Source organism: Styela clava, chromosome 12, assembly GCF_964204865.1.
Source record: "Styela clava chromosome 12, kaStyClav1.hap1.2, whole genome shotgun sequence".
In the NCBI taxonomy this organism is placed as follows: Eukaryota; Metazoa; Chordata; class Ascidiacea; order Stolidobranchia; family Styelidae; genus Styela; species Styela clava.
In genome coordinates, this window is record NC_135261.1 from 18,195,992 (window position 1) to 18,212,999 (window position 17,008).

General features: G+C 33.9%; 2 protein-coding genes across 2 annotated transcripts; one reads left to right on the plus strand and one right to left on the minus strand.

The window, feature by feature from the left end:
* Nucleotides 1-228: 228 nt before the first annotated feature.
* LOC120329359 (isocitrate dehydrogenase [NADP], mitochondrial-like) lies at nt 229-2,357 on the plus strand. Its single transcript, XM_039395965.2, has one exon. It carries the CDS (start codon nt 315-317, stop codon nt 1,653-1,655), a length of 1,341 nt encoding a protein of 446 aa, XP_039251899.1. The 5' UTR covers nt 229-314; the 3' UTR covers nt 1,656-2,357.
* A 436-nt stretch (nt 2,358-2,793) lies between these two features.
* On the minus strand, nt 2,794-17,008 carry LOC120329386 (ubiquitin-conjugating enzyme E2 R2-like). The gene is made up of 5 exons (XM_039395994.2): nt 16,596-17,008; nt 11,945-12,031; nt 11,152-11,249; nt 8,989-9,123; nt 2,794-6,229 (listed from the first exon to the last, which is right to left on the minus strand). Exons 1-5 carry the CDS (start codon nt 16,764-16,766, stop codon nt 5,992-5,994), a joined length of 729 nt encoding a protein of 242 aa, XP_039251928.1. The 5' UTR covers nt 16,767-17,008; the 3' UTR covers nt 2,794-5,991.

The following is a 17,008-nucleotide window of genomic DNA, read 5'->3' on the forward strand; positions in this document are numbered from 1 at the left end:
AAGGGGTTTGATTGACAATTTGGAGAATGATAAAATCAGAACAGTTAATATTAACTTTTCAACATATTTTTTGGCTAGACTTTTAATCTATTAAAAACCAAAATGTCCTTGCTGAGTTTTTTAAATTTCCCTTATTCAACTGATTTCTTGCTTTGTCACTCAAATTGAATTATTTCTACATCTATTAAAATCCACTCTGAAACTTTTACACATTTGCTTGACTAATCTTTCAATTTATGATTTCATTTTAGTATTCACAGATTAAAATTTTGTGGTCTCCTTTCAAGTAATTGAATAAACTTCACTTCACAAATATGGCTCTTTCGAAATCAAACACTCTAATCCAAGCTATAAAGAAATCCGTCAATGTTGCTTCCATCTTTGGCACCCAGTCAGTGCAACAGAGAAATTATGCAACGGACAAACGTATCCAAGTTGACAAACCAGTTGTTGAAATGGACGGAGATGAAATGACAAGAATCATTTGGCAGATGATAAAAGATAAACTGATTTTGCCTCACGTCAATGTTCAGTTAGAATATTACGATCTCGGGCTGCCATATCGTGACAGCACAGATGATCAAGTCACAATCGATTCTGCTCTTGCTACAATGAAACACAATGTCGCAGTGAAATGTGCAACCATTACTCCTGATGAAGAGAGGGTAGAAGAATTCAAATTGAAACAAATGTGGAAGAGTCCCAATGGTACAATCCGTAACATTCTGGGCGGAACTGTTTTCAGAGAGCCAATTCTTTGCAAAGTTGTTCCACGTCTTGTTCCTGGTTGGACTGAAGCAATTGTGATTGGTCGTCATGCTTTTGGAGATCAGTATCGAGCTACGGATTTTGTTGCCGAAGGTCCTGGAAAATTTGATATAATTTACACTCCGAAAGGAAAAGATCCTGTGAAAATGGAGGTTTTCGAATTCACTGAACACGGAGGCGTCGGTATGGCCATGTACAACACTGATGATTCCATCGCTTCTTTTGCACATAGTTGCATGCAAGTCGCAATTCAGAAGAAATGGCCTCTGTACATGAGCACTAAAAACACCATTATGAAGAGGTATGATGGCCGGTTCAAAGATATCTTCCAGGATATTTTTGAAAAGAATTACGAAAAGCAATTCAACGATTTGAAAATCTGGTATGAGCATAGGCTGATTGATGATATGGTCGCTCAAGTCTTGAAATCATCTGGTGGGTTTGTATGGGCCTGCAAAAATTATGATGGTGATGTTCAATCTGATATTCTTGCCCAAGGTTTTGGATCCCTCGGTCTCATGACTAGTGTTCTGATGTGCCCAGATGGAAAAACCATTGAATCCGAAGCCGCTCATGGAACTGTCACAAGGCATTACAGAGAGCATCAAAAAGGAAATCCAACAAGCACAAATCCCATTGCTTCCATCTTCGCTTGGACAAGAGGACTCGAACACCGTGGAAAATTGGATGGAAACCAAGACCTGATCAAGTTCTCGCAAACTCTGGAAAAAGCTTGCGTAGACACTGTCGACTCTGGCACAATGACAAAGGATTTGGCTGGCTGCATCCATGGTCTAAAGAACGTCAAAGTCAATGAGCATTACGTTGTTACCAACGACTTCCTAGAAGCAATTGAGAGCAACTTGAACAAGGCATTGAAAAAATAAGAACTTTAATAAATTTCTAGGTTTTAGAACATAGTAGGTAATTACCTTCATACTTTATCAATGTCTCAAAGGCTGAACAGTTTTATGCTTATACATCATCGTGTTTAAATGAAATTTTAGTTAATCAAATTTTCCTGTCATTTGTGAACATAGTGTTGCATTACTACTTTCTATTTTTTAAACCATGCCAAACTTCCTCTGAGTGACTGTCACTTATTTATTACTCGTTATATTTATCTGGTCAATATGTTTATTTCAAATAGAATCAGCCTGATATCATTACTCTTCCAACAGTTGTGTGAGATTTTTATTCGTTTCAATCTGATTTCTAAGCGATTAAATTAAACTATAATTGTGAATATTATTTCGAGAAGGGTTTCAATGCATTTGGAGTGTTGTAAATGTTACGTAATGCTTCCATTTAATAGTGTTTCAAATGGGTATAGACTTCACTGATCAATTGGAAACAAGTTTTAATAATGATAATAAGCTCAATGACAAGGTGCCATTTCTAAAAGTACAATTTTTTTCTGCTAGTTGTCTCGATATAGTGATAAACAAGCAGTCTTTGGCTGTCGGTCCTGTATTTTTATTACCTCCAAAATAATATTGCAATTGTTTAAGCTTTCATGCAACAATTGTGCCTTGAAATCGTTATTCGAAGGTGTTTAGTCTCAATAAAAGTACGTTGGTGTTGTCAAACGTGTTTTATACCCAAGGAAAAGTTTGAATACATGCTAAACAATGAATCTAACGAGGCTGTAAAAGTGCCAAAAAATGCGGGAAGGTGGTTAAAGCGACAGACTCAACTGTTGTTGACATCGCAGGTTTCACTCTGGTTGGGATCTCATGCCAACCGTCTCACCTAGAGTGGAATTGGGTAGGCGAAGCTGAATCTAAGGTACTATTATGGTCCCTTCAAAAATAGCTATTCACATATACAGGGCCAGGGTGTGAATAAGCCAAGATCATCACCTACTAGATTGTGTCTAAAGGTCGTTTGTGGAGTGGTGTCTACAGATTATCAATAAAATTCATTTCGCTGCTACCTTACTTCTCTTGATACTGGTCTTGTAAACAGCAACATGTCTGTACCACCAGAAATATCTACAGTTAATTCTACAAACTCATTGAAACATTTCTTGTTTGCATTGTTGATGTAATAATAAGCCATTGTGAATACAGGAATACAAAAAAATTTTACACCAACGATTTTAAACACACAACTTAACAGAGTAGAGAAACTAAGGATCAGTCTAAAAAATGATTAAGTCAAATCATTTACCACCAGACAAATACATAACTTAACCATGTCCAGTGTATTTCAGAGGAGTTCAATATGTTGCGCAATCACACATGTCAGAAAATAAATAAGGCAGATCAAAAGAAAAAAATAAACTTCAAAAACGTACGGGTTAGTTTTTCACACAAATAATTAGTTTGCTTATGTAATGCAAATAACAAAGCATGATAACATACTCTAAAAGACGGAGGTCCAAAAATGGTAGATGATTTTATGAAAAATAGGTTCTTTTGGTATATTACATAAAAATGTGAAGCGAAAAGCACGAAGTCTACTTTGATTTCAAATAGGTTTGTATGAAAAGATTAAATCAGCGTTTTCGGACCGGGAAATTTGAACGTCTTAAGCAAATTTTAATCTGCATGTGGTATTACCGATATTCTTTACTTATTCAGCATTACTACTATAATACATATATATGTACACATTTTAAGCTGTACAAAAGCCAGAGTGCAAGTTGCACATAATACAAGCTAAGGATCTTTAAAAGATTGAACAAATAACAAAAATGGAGAGTGTCAGAATAAACAAAGGGAGAAACACATCAGAAAAGATGGGGAGACTACCGGAATATGCTGTCTGTGAAGTCAAATTTAGAAGTCCCCTTTATTTGCAAATAAGAGTCTTGCTAAAATTAAAATAGGACAATCCTGAAAAAAATTTCGTAATTTCAATACTTTATAAATGATTGTTAAGAACGCAGCGTCAGTGTGTATTCATTCACACAATGGAGACACTCCAAATGACAATGAGTATTCATTTCATGAACGCTTCAAACAGAACGCCCTATTTATAGTAGCCAGGTCATTTTAGGCCCAGACATTGAGAGATGTCATGGTGATCTAATTTGAGTATCCAATAGTGAGTTGGGCTTTGTCAAGCATGTCTATGCATGGGCGATACATAGATTAAACCTCAATTCTTAGAACATGTTCGATTGTTCATAAAATTCATTTTGGACAAAGTAACAATTTTGCACTTGGTTTTATACCAAGAAATTACCAGTGACAAAAAACACAATGGCTCATTTTAAATTGAGCTTAATGCGCAATTCATTACAATGACAAAACTGAGCAGATTGTATAGGTGAGCCAAGGTGTTAGAGCATAACAACAGACTAATCCAAATATTGCTAGTTTCACACTTTGATTTTAGGTTCTGCCCAACAGTCTGGGATATGAATATTCTATACAGTGATCCCTCGGTGGTCGAATGAGATGATGCCACCCGAACTGCACATCTCGACCATTCAACAAGCAGCAAAAGTTCAGGTCAGATCATTATCGGGATAACATGGGTTTGAGACATTTTTGTGATTTAGTACTAAATTATACTATGTTAGATGGAAAACTTTTTTCATTCATGAATTCTGATCCAAAACTGTTCAAAAATTGGTTTATTCAAATTCTTTCGAATACACTGTATCAATATTCCCCAACCACTAGCAATAGTGTATTAGTGGAAGTCTCAATATCAGACTTTCTATCAATATCAGTGATTTCAACCTTTTTTGAGTCAGCGGAACACATTTAATATCATAAATCGCCTAGGGAACACCAAAAGAAAATTTCAAAATTTTCGTAATTAATTCCGATTAACTGGTAATTATCTTGATTCCAGTTTCGATCAATTTTGCCATAGAAAGTAAATCTGTTGTCATAAAACCTCAAATCGACTGATATGAGGAGATTTTAAGTTCGATGTTGTGGATTCTTATTATTAAACATCCGACTCACCATAAACCAAATACGTATTCGTTAAATTTGTTATCACAAATATGTCAATCAGAAAAAATCGAGGAATAACAATTTGGTGAAGAACACAACACCCAAATGCGTAACACGAGTCGAAAAATGTTAGGTATCATGCCAAAGTGATTACTATAAAAGGTTAAACTATAAATTCTTAGGCTTTCTATATTACACGCGTATGTCACTGTTCGATAAAATACGGACTGTGTAAATAGCACATTAAACTTACCAGACTGACACACTCCAACTCAAAAAAACGTCAGAAACACATAAATGGATACAATCAAAGAAGAATATTAGAAAGACATAGAAAGAAAGCGATAACAATTACACAAACAAAAAAGAGATGTGCTGAACGACAAGCCCGTCTAGCAAGAAAACTTTGTATACAGAAAACAATGCTTTCAAAAAAATGACAATAATAATGAATATATTACTGGCTTTATGTAATCAAATAAACGCTAGAAATAGATTCAAGTAACAAGTAATAATGTAGACAAATGTGCACTTGAAGCAGCCAAATAATTGCTGTCATGAAAATTCTGGTCCCGAGTCAGTGCTAGACCAAAAATTCAATCATTGTTGCTGGCAACGGCCATATTTTCTGCTGAGTTGAGAGTAGCTTTCCTAATACTTTGATACATTCAAGTTTCACAGATTAAAAAATGTTGAATTTTTCATTTAATGAGTTTTGTCTTTTCAAAGCAACGCGCTATACAGATAACCACTTCTTTATAAAATTTGCTCTCAAGCTGGTACACATGCATGACTTACCATAAAAACTGTGCAACTCGTCATATTGCATGAAATACAAATCAAAGTCAAAAAAATCAGGCTATATTATTCACAAATCAATTCTGACTTCCAAAGACGAGGAAACAACGATAGTTCATATAATATGATAGGGTCTCATTGTCATCAATATTTATCCGCAACTCATTTTGAATCCAAAAATCCGACCAGAGCAGATTCTCCACCCTACCTTCTCATTACGAGGTGGCCAAAGAACAAGGTGGAAATATTAGTTTATTTAAATCCATATCCAATGGAGTCTCGATAATTGATGTGGTTTAAAGGCATCATTATGTCAAAGATACACATTTTCAATCACCAAGTACAAGTGCTAGCCGTGTGACAAAAAATCAAAAAATACTCAGCTCATTTTAGAAGAAATCTGCGTATTGCCGTTCAAAAAGAAACAGCTTTGGCCATTGAAAAAGTATGATGAACGTCGGACTAAATAGGGGGAGATCCGTCAATGCCGAGGGTCGAACTCAAATCATCATGAGTCCTCGTGTGCACCACTATCATCATCGCAATAGTCCTCGTTGTCATCACAACTATCTGATTCATCTTCGTCATAATCATCATCATAAATATTATAATCCTCGTCAATGTCATCCATGTTTACAGACGAGTCTTTGCTTGGCAATCGTGTTTTAATACAATATTCAGCCAATGTAGTCGGTACTTTTACTCCGTCCTTTTCTGCATCTTTTGATGTGTCTCGAACTTGCTTTCTGCGGAATGAGGAAGTTATAAGTAAAATTAGAGGTTGAAGCCAAAAAATCCCATGCCCCAGCCCCACCTCACAAAGAATGTGATAAATTGGGCATTTAAACGGTAAAATTCGCATATACGCCGACCCTACAAATCGTAACACGCCATATACGCACCTTTCACAGCTACCTTAGAATATCGCTTTTAGTGTTTATAAGAACATCGTGTACATATCCAAGCGCCGCCGACCATGTTCTGATTGAAAACATTTTACAATTGATATATTTTATCATAATCGAAGACGGCCCATTACGACGCAACAATTAATTACTAGGGATATGAAGGGATTTAAATCATCGCCGACTTCAAATACTCATAACATGTCCGGGATGTTTTTGATTGAAAATATTTTACAATTATTATCGTATATTTGAACAAAGTTGAGATATCTTGCACGACCACGGCAATGAATCTAAAAGCAAATTGTGTGGTAATTAATTGTTTTCATCCTCAGTTTCGATCGTCATCCAGCATAGCGGGAAATTTTTGCATTTCTTGCAATTCACGGCGTATGAATTAGCTCTTAAATATTATTTAGTATCTATCGTGGATTTTATTGTTAGCCTGGCGCTGTTAATGATAATATCGGTCATTTCAAGTGTGATCTGCGGTATGTGCGTAAAAGCTGAATTTTTGTGAGATCATGGTCATGTGCGCATGAGTTGACCCCTCAATCAGCAAACTTTTTCAAATTTTTTTCTAATTTTAAACTCTGCTTATATGCGAGGATATACAGTAAATATCAATGACTGCTGCATAGGACCTCGTTCGAAGCATACATTTAGAATAAGCGTCATATAGAAAAGATCAGTAATATTTGGCTTTTTCCTGGAAGGATTGTCCACAGGCAGGGATGGCCATTTCCGAATACTAAACTATTCCGAATACATTCTAAAATAATGTTTTCGAATCTGGAATTCCGAATACATTCTAAAATCGAAAATAACACATTTTTGTTTTAGTTTAATAAAACCCAGTAAAATAGGAAATAAGCTTCAATAGAAATATTAGAATAAAGCCACAAACCAACAGTATATGTACACAAAGTAATTGATAGTTTATAGCTATCAATAAAAAATAATAGCACCTTGTGAGACAGTCAGTTTATGAAAATTATTCACTTTGTACAAATGACCATATGAAAAGATAGCCAAGGAGTTCTGAATCTATTGACAAAAATACTACTTGTATTCAGATAATTGTGTATATTTTCTGAGAGTAATAAAATTTATTGGCAATACAGCCAACAACAATCGAAAATCCATTATGCCTCTAAAAATTCTAATATTTAAGCCTGAGGTATTCTACTACCTACCAGTATATTTGTATATTAATTTATGTGAACCATATTGTTGTGTTTGGAATTAGAAATAAATTAGTAGACTATAGATGACCACCACTGCCAGCGCGCAGCCAGGATTTTCGAAATCGGAAATTCCCATTGCCGCCTGAAACACCCACCGCGTTTTAAAATCCTGTTAAGTGTAGAGTATAATTCATTTCATACAATGAATATAAATATAAAGTTTAGCAGTGAATTAAAAATACATATTCATCGCCGCGATTATGCCACCTGTTGAAAGAGTCGACTTTTACAACAAATAATATAACAACGAATATATATTTTTCTGTTGTGCAAAGTGATGAATTCATGACAGACACGGGCATATTTAAAATGTCTTGCTTTATTAATTTAATTGTCTTCAATTTAACCTGCGGTTGCGTCGACAAAAGAAAATCCTCACCACTCTTATATACCATTGCAATCCGCGGTCATAAAAATAAAAACGTGAGGTAAACTGTTCGATTAAATATTGTTTTGATCCGTATTTTGGGAATTCGGCAAATATTTAGATGTACTTGTTAACAGTGACTCCGCTCGATCGAAATGCTGCCACTCTGATTATTTTTAGATAAAACCGTTCGAAAAATTCATAAATATGCTGTAATATCTCAGAGTAAAATTTATTTCATCACAATAAAATTGATTGAATATACTTTAGATTAATTATATTATATACAACCTCACAACCCGGGAAAAAGTCGCGTTTCAAACCTTGTATCGTGTTAACACGAAAATATCGACGGCAATTTAAAGTAATGGATAATCAGGCAAATCCCGCCCTCAATTAGTGACGATATGTTTCTAAACGCCGACCAAACAATGTGTGCCAGAGGCACACGAAATTTTGCGATTTTCACTGCCTAGAAAAGCGTTTTTTAAATTTTCGCGGGCCTCGATAAAACCAATATTGTTTACGATTTTATTTTCAGTATTTTAAATTGCCGCTTTTCAATCAAAAAGTTGCGTTGTCTTTAGAAACTCGCCGCCAATGAACGTATTTACCAGATTCACAATTCCGTGCGCGTACAAAAATAAAATAAATGTTATCGTTATCGTGGAACAAATTTGTGGAAAATTTTCGTTTTAGAGAAAATAACACAATCGTAAAGGCGTTTACGGGCCTAAATACCACGTTACGCTGATGAGTGATGAAAACAATCACGCGCAAGTTTCTATCGAGAATGTTTTCATTCAACGGAAACGTCTTGAAAGCGGCGTCGAAAATGTGTGACGTCACACAAATATCCGATATTCTTATGAACGTGAATTCCGATATTCGAATGACGAGATATTCGAATACATTCGAATACTTTATTCGAATTGGCCATCCCTGTCCACAGGCTTTTCCAGTCTCAAACAAATGACATACCATACCTTACTATGGCTTCATATTCTTTTTCTTTTCCCTTCGAGTCTTTCCATTTTCTATATTGAACGGATGCATCAACGTTTGCAGGTGAAAATGTGTTTGGTTCATTTAGTAGTGAGATGACACTCAAGAGAATGGTCCTTTAGAAAGAAAGAAATTGAATTGTGAATGGTCCCATATAATTAAAATAATTTGAATGTCTTACAGATCTTTTTCAAGGTAAATTTCCCTTAAATACTCAAAATAATAAGTTGTTTGTGGAATCCTCACAGGTCACACATGCTACAATTACCTTAACTTAATTCAGAGTCTTTGGAGGTATAAAATTCCTATTTTGCTATTCCAGACAGATTTAGTAGACCTTAATCTAAGGATATGCTATATCTTTTCATTAATATACTGATGATGATGAATTTTAAATTGAGTCGACTGCATAATTTATTTTAGTATTTTTTTGTAAGGTGGAATAAACAATGAAAAACAAAGTACTAACGTTCTAGATCTGTTTCATTTACACATTTAATGTGAATGTGAATAGCTTCTAATATGAAGAAGTAGCCAGCAGTGCTGTCAGCAGTTCAGAGACAAGTACACTTGAAGTCTCAAGAGGGCAAAACTTTCAAGCGATACTATAATTAAGCTATACCAGTGCACTGAATCGTAGTTGGATAATCCGACTGCGTGTTTCTCGAATCATATATAGCAAAAAAATTATTGATCGAGGATATCAAAGTGAAATCTATTTATAGAAAGTCCAAAACAAATTCAAAATTTGCTATCATAACAGAATAGACATGATGTATAATAATGGCATTAATTAATAAATTTTATGAATACAAAATGATTTCTGCAAATTTCCCTGGTTGATTACAATGAACTGATACAAAATATTCAGAACGCATTTGGAAAAGCAAATATTACATGTGGAGCCAGATGCCGAGAATTCACACATCTTTTAAAATAAACAATTTTATAAGTGAAGCCGGATGCAGAAAATTCACACAGCTTTATAAAAATACGCAATTTTATATGTGAAGGAGGATGAAGAGAATTCACACATCTTTTAAAAATACACAATTTTATGTTAAGCCAGATGGAGGAAATTCACACCTCTATTAATTAAAAATACACAATTTTATATGTGAAGCTGGATGGAGGAAATTCACACAGCTTTAAAAAATACACAATTTTATATGTTAAACCGGATGCAGAGAATTCACACATCTTTTAAAAAATACACTAATTTATATGTGAAGTCATTTGCAGAGAATTCACACACCTTTTAAAAAATACACAATTTTATATGTGAAGCCGTATGAAGAGAATTCACACATCTTTTAAAAATACACAATTTTATATGTGAAGCCAGATGCAGGAAATTCACACATCTTTTAAAAATATACAATTTTATATGTGAAGCCAAATGCAGGGAATTCACACATCTTTCAAAAAATACACAATTTTATATGTGAAACTAGATGCAGGAAATTTACACATCTTTTTTAAAATCTCACACAAATTTTATATAAGTAGCCGGATGCAGAGAATTCACACATCTTTTAAATAATACACTACTTTATATGTGGAGCCAGAGGCAGGGAATTTACACATCTTAAAATGATACACAATTTTCTATGTGAAGCCGGATGCAGAGAATCCACACATCTTAAAAAATGCACAATTTTCTATGTGAAGCTGGATGCAAAAAATTCACACATTTTTTGAAAAATACACAATTTTATATGTGAAACCAGATGCAGGAAATTTACACATTTTTTAAAATCTCACACAAATTTTATATGAGTAGCCGGATGCAGAGAATTCACACATCTTTTAAATAATACACTAAGGGGAGCCGCCGGATGTAGGGAATTCACACATCTTAAAATGATACACAATTTTCTATGTGAAGCCGGATGCAGAGAATCCACACATCTTTTAAAAAATGCACAATTTTCTATGTGAAGCTGGATGCAGAAAATTCATACATTTTTTGAAAAATACACCGTTTTATATGTAAAACTAGGGTAAATGCAGAAAATTTACACATCTTTTAAAATCTCACGAAACATTTTTTGGTATTTGTAAATTTGTACAAATGGCTTGATACTCATTCCATAGGCCTATCGAATCACAAACCACAAAATATACTACATTAGATCCCCTACCTGACATTCTGTGTTGGATTCCATCTTTCCGACGGGAGTTCACCACTCTGTGGATCATCAACTGGTGGATGTAATATAGAGATGCAGACTTCACCATTCTGAAAATAAGTCTTATTTGATCGGATCCAAAATCAAATCTGCTAGCTTCGTTTAAACCGAAACTGTAGATTTTAAGCAGACAAAAAATGTTTTTTGATCAAAGATAAATTGTTTAATAAATATCAGTATTTGCATTCAAGAATTTCATTAGTCATATTTTTGACAAACATTGATGAAGAATTTATTAAAATTCATGTTGTTAACAATATTTGTTTCCTTTCTAAGAATATTAATTTCAACATGAAGAGATTATAATCAAGTTTAACTGAGACCAAATTTAAAAAAAAAAAACTTTTTTTCATTAGGAATTTCATAAATGTATATGTGATTTATTAATCATATAAACCACATGTGTAATTACCTAAAAATTATAAAGATTTGGTACCCCTCATGCATTAGATAGAATTGGGCAATTTGAAATAATCTAAATAGCGATACTGACACCACCACTTTCAAGAGGAGTGCTAAGAGCGAGTCGAAAAAGCAATGGAACAAATCAGAATTTGACACAAAAATACAGTAAAAAAAAATCGTTCAAGTTCTGACATTTTTTCATTCCATATTTGAGTGGCTGAATTGAAATAGGACAGAATCAACCATAGCCAACAAACTACAGACTGTGCAGAGACTTATTCTATAATATGATAATATCAACACATATATTCATGATTTCTAAAATAAAACACAAACAAACCTCATATATATTTGGATGCCACATTTTGGATAAAAATCTAAATGAAGGCGGAGAATATGGATAATCCATGGGAAACTTCATATGAGCCTGAAAAAGATAGATCGTTTATTAATAATAAATAATACAATAATTATCGTATTCTAGTTCAAGTAACTTAAGACTTATCGATCTCGATCGCTAAGTATGTTGATAGGTATTTGTCTGTTTGTTTGTCTGTTACACACTTTCGTATGTTTCGCGATATCTCGGGAAAGCTAGGTTGAATCTGCTCCAAATTTTGCATGTGCATTCATCATATCTCGGACCAGAAGCCTATTGATTTTGGATTTATGTCATATAATTAGCGAGTTATTAAATTTTTAGTGGTGGGACACGTGGTGTCGCTATTGAGTCAGAGCGAAGGGAACATGAAGAAGATTGATAAGTCGACGGACTCTGATCGCTATCTAGTATTGTTAATCGCTCTTGAAAAAAACTAATACTCTGTGATTTATTTTAGACACATGACAAAATTATAATTCTTTCGATCAAAGAAATCAATAAATTTTATGAACAGCGATACCTCGGTAGTCGAACATAATTCGTTCAGGATTGGTGTTCGACTACCGGTTTGTTTGAGTAACGAAACTATTTTTGTCAAAGGAAACAATGGTAATTATTTTATTTCGTTCTTATTCATCTTGGCCTTTGTGTCCATATATTTGAGCAACGCTCTCTTGTTAAATGGTCAAGAGGCTGCCGAGATGCGCAGTCCGAGTGACGCCATCTCACTTGACGGCGTATTCAGGTGTTCGAGCAACGAAATTCTGTCCGAGTAACGCATCATTTTTAACTAGAATTTTTTAGTCGATTACAGACTTGTTCGAGTATCGAGTCGTTCGACTACCGAGGTATCACTGTATTACTATGAGAATGGCAGTTTTTACCCAGCTGTGATTTGACCCCATGACCCACTGTTCATCCTTTTATGTCTTTAACCATTTGGTCACAGTAGTACACAAAATGGATGTGCCCAACTTTCACTACAACATGTCATATTTAAATATAAAATGTTCCAAACCATAGTCGGTTCGGATCATAGCTCCTAAATAATTATCTAGAAACTCCGAAACAGAAAATTCACTGTTTCAATTGACAGTTTCTCATGCTGATATAAACCAGAGAACAAGCAGCTGCTTGATGCCAACCAATTTGTCCATTGAGTTAGATGAGAAATATTGAATGATTTTTTTATGGTGCTTTCATTAATATTTCATTAGGGTAATATTATTTTAATATTAAGTTTATAACGCTGTTATGAGTCTGGTCTCAATATAGCAATACCCAAGCTTAGTTAGGTGTTTAATTTATCTTTGATATAATATATCAGAATTCAGAGCATAACCATAATTTATTAGCATAAAAACTGTTGTACTTGCGTCAACACTGTGGTAGGAAACTCCCTATTCTCCCAAGTATTCATCCGATACTTGATTTTGAAAACTTATGCAAATATGGGTGAAGTTTGAGAAACTTTAGGAAAAATAAAAAAAAATATACTGAAGAGGCATTTAGGACTGGGTATATATGTTATCTGGCATATTTAGATCTAAAATTCTTTCTGTGACTGATATATTTTGAGAACATAGGACTTTTCTGGTTGGGAAATAAACAAACCTCACTTATTTTAGGGATACCATTTTGAGATATTCCTTGAAAACAACATAGTCTCTTGATTGATTCACTGCGACAATATGGTAGTATTATACTGACAATATGTCAACGAGATAGCGATCTGAGACCGCAGACTTATCGATCTAGCGGCGTGTATCCTTCGCTCTGACTCAATAGCGACAGCGACACAAATCTGCTTTCTTCCTGTGAAATGAGCTTATGGTGATTTTGTTTTAAAGAGTGTTCTAACTTGAAAACTACTAGTTTGTGATTTACACTGGATCTATCGTGATAAGTTGACAAACAATTATTATGATTTCAACAATCGTTTAATCTAAAGGTACAATGTATAACAAATTATAGAAAAGTCTTTGTTCATTTTCCCATTCAAACGCAAATCTAACTGCATATTAGTAGCAAGCATATAGTTTGCTTTTAGAAATATAATAGCTTATACCCCATGTTTCAAAATCTTAATTAGTTTTGATTTGAAAGTCGCTATTGAGAGACCATACAATCTGAAAAAAAAAATTTAAGTATGATATACTGTAAATTTTAGGTTTATTTGCTATTTTCCTAATAAAATAGCCTCCAGCCAAATCGTCAATTTGTTGGCAAGACATGACTTTATCATTCAGTTTCTCTTCTCTATGTCAGAGGTACTATTCTACACAAATAGGAAGAACTATGATGTCATAATACTTGGAAAATAAACAATATGTTCAGACACGGTGCAGTCAACCAGTCAAATAAATTTGTATTGCACACAATTTATAGTTTATCACCTAAACTGATGAGTCATCGGTTTCAGGCAAAATCATTTTTGGTCGAACTAAAGAACAACAGGGTAATCAACTTGTTTACAAATAAGTTAGGAAAAATGAAACATAGGGTCATTTCTCAGTCATTAAAACTTCACAGATTTAAAATTCGAAGGAGAGGAGGCTTTGGCCATTATTAAAAGTAAAATATACTTGCACTACTCTCAACACTATTTAAGTGAGTTGCAAAACAAACTTCAAACAAAAAGAATGTGAATTTTTACCTGGTGTTTAAAATGCTTCGTATCAATAATAGATTTGGTTCATATTGAAGATTTTTAAAAACAATAGAGTGGTGCTCAAATATATGGATACGAAGGCCAAAATGAAGTAGTAAGAGTATCTAATCTTTTATAGTAGACTACCGGTACAGTGCCACAGTCTTCATGACTTCAACTTACCACCAGATAGCTAAGATCATGAAAAGGACTTGTTTTGTTGACATCACCACACACAATGCATGGTGCGTAATTTTTAATTTTGATGACATAATCACACACAAAAAAAAAACCGAATCCCTTAGAGCTCACAGAAATTTTTGAAACGAATGGTTTATACCCTTCTAACGACAAATACAATTTTAACCACTGAAAATTTCAAAGCAATCGGTATAGTAATTAAAAAAAAAGTGGTTTTTTCATAATAAAAAAATAATTTTAACAACAACACAATCTACTTCATATCCAATAAATAAATTTTGAAAACACTATAATATGTTCACCAAATTATTCCACAAAAGCTTAGAATGACAACAATTTCCAATTCCGATATTACGTTAATACAATCAGTATAACACACTGATCATATTCTGTGGTTTGTGTATTGGCTATTGCTTAACCATAAATTATTTTTAACTTGTGATTTTATATGCCAAATCTGATGAATTTTACCACTTATATTAATGGATTTGAATTAACTTAGTTTAATAATATTAATTACTGAGTGATACACAGGCTAAAACCACAAAAAGGCAATTATTTAATTTCAATAGAGTGAATCATATTAGTAATTAAAAAAAAAAAATTCTGCATTATGAGACAAAGGATTTTACATATTGTGAATTTTCCCACCTGTCAGTTTTTATCACATTCACACATTACTTTGACTGTCGCTCAAATGGACATATTTATATCTTTTATAAAATATCATGATTGATAGTACTGATAATATATTCATTTTCTATGTGACTGAATGATGATTCATTACAAGGGCTATATTGATGAGTGGGGTGTGAATCATTTCCAATTATTTCTTTTAGAGAAGCATATCTACGAAGCTCATTTTTCGATGCTGACAATGAACTGATATGTATACGACACGAAACAAGAGTAATAACATTTACGCCTTGGGGTATTTCATACTGAAATTCTATACACGAAACTGATAATGTCATTAGGTTTCATAAGAACAATCACAATTTATACTCATTCAAATGGAAGTTTCATAAGCAAAACATAATCTGAACGTTACCTTCATTGCATAGAAATGATATGTATATCATTAGTTAATTGTGTTATTAAACTTCACGGACATGCTTATTAATGTGAGTAGGTTCGCAGGCTTGAATGCAGGGGCCTAGTTCACTAAACGCCGTCGATACTTCTGGTTGGCGTGGCATAACCATTTTCGCATATGTCATTTCTACCCCCACCTGACTACGTCATCCGAAATTTACGTCACTACAACGTCACAGTGACGAAAAAAAAAGGCCTGTTAAAGTATACGGATTGTCATCTGAAACTCGCAGATCGCTGGTGTTAGCGAGTTCGTTATTGTCAACGGAGATGCTATCCCAGACGATAGTAGCTTTTCTCTGGTAAGCTCTATGACGTCATTGTGACGTAATTTTTGGATGACATTGTCAGGTGGGGGTTAGGAATACTATATGCAAAAATATCTGTGCCACGCTAACCAGAAGTATTTACGGCATTTAGTGAACACGTGCCGAATGCAGTGAGAAATGATTTGAATGGACTTAGTTATCAGTGTATTGTTTGAATAATCGACCCGGACTGATAATTCGCAGTTTGTTGAATATATATCAGACACCGTGAATATTCAAATCCCAATTTGAGTTTTCTATAAAGAAGTGATCCATACCAGTGCTATTCATAGACTAAAAAATGAGTTTCAGTAATTCTTAATTAAACCTTTATTACTTTAATTTATTTATTTACCTTGAAATAACCGCCCTGATAAAGTGTATTTGGAGGTCCGAAGAGCGCTACATGCCAGTCATATAAATTCGAGTCGACTAATCGAATTGCGAATCCTTCGACAGGTTGTTCATGCATCTTCGCAAGTTCGGCACCCAAAATCTTGGTGCTGCTGGGCATATTTATCGCCATCTTGTGGCGTAATTTGTAAAAATATCAGCCAACAGAGTTAGAGTTATTAGACTTCTGGAAAACTAACAAGTGCTTTGCTATGTCACCAAGCAAGATTCACCAGGAAATTTTGAATTCAAACTTTCAGCAGGATATTTCAAATCATCCAAACTTTTCAAAGTTGAAAAAATCAATGATGCGTATCAGCCAGAATAAAGTCTGAAAACTGCAGAGAATGCTAAGTAGTTAACAGCTGCAAAAAG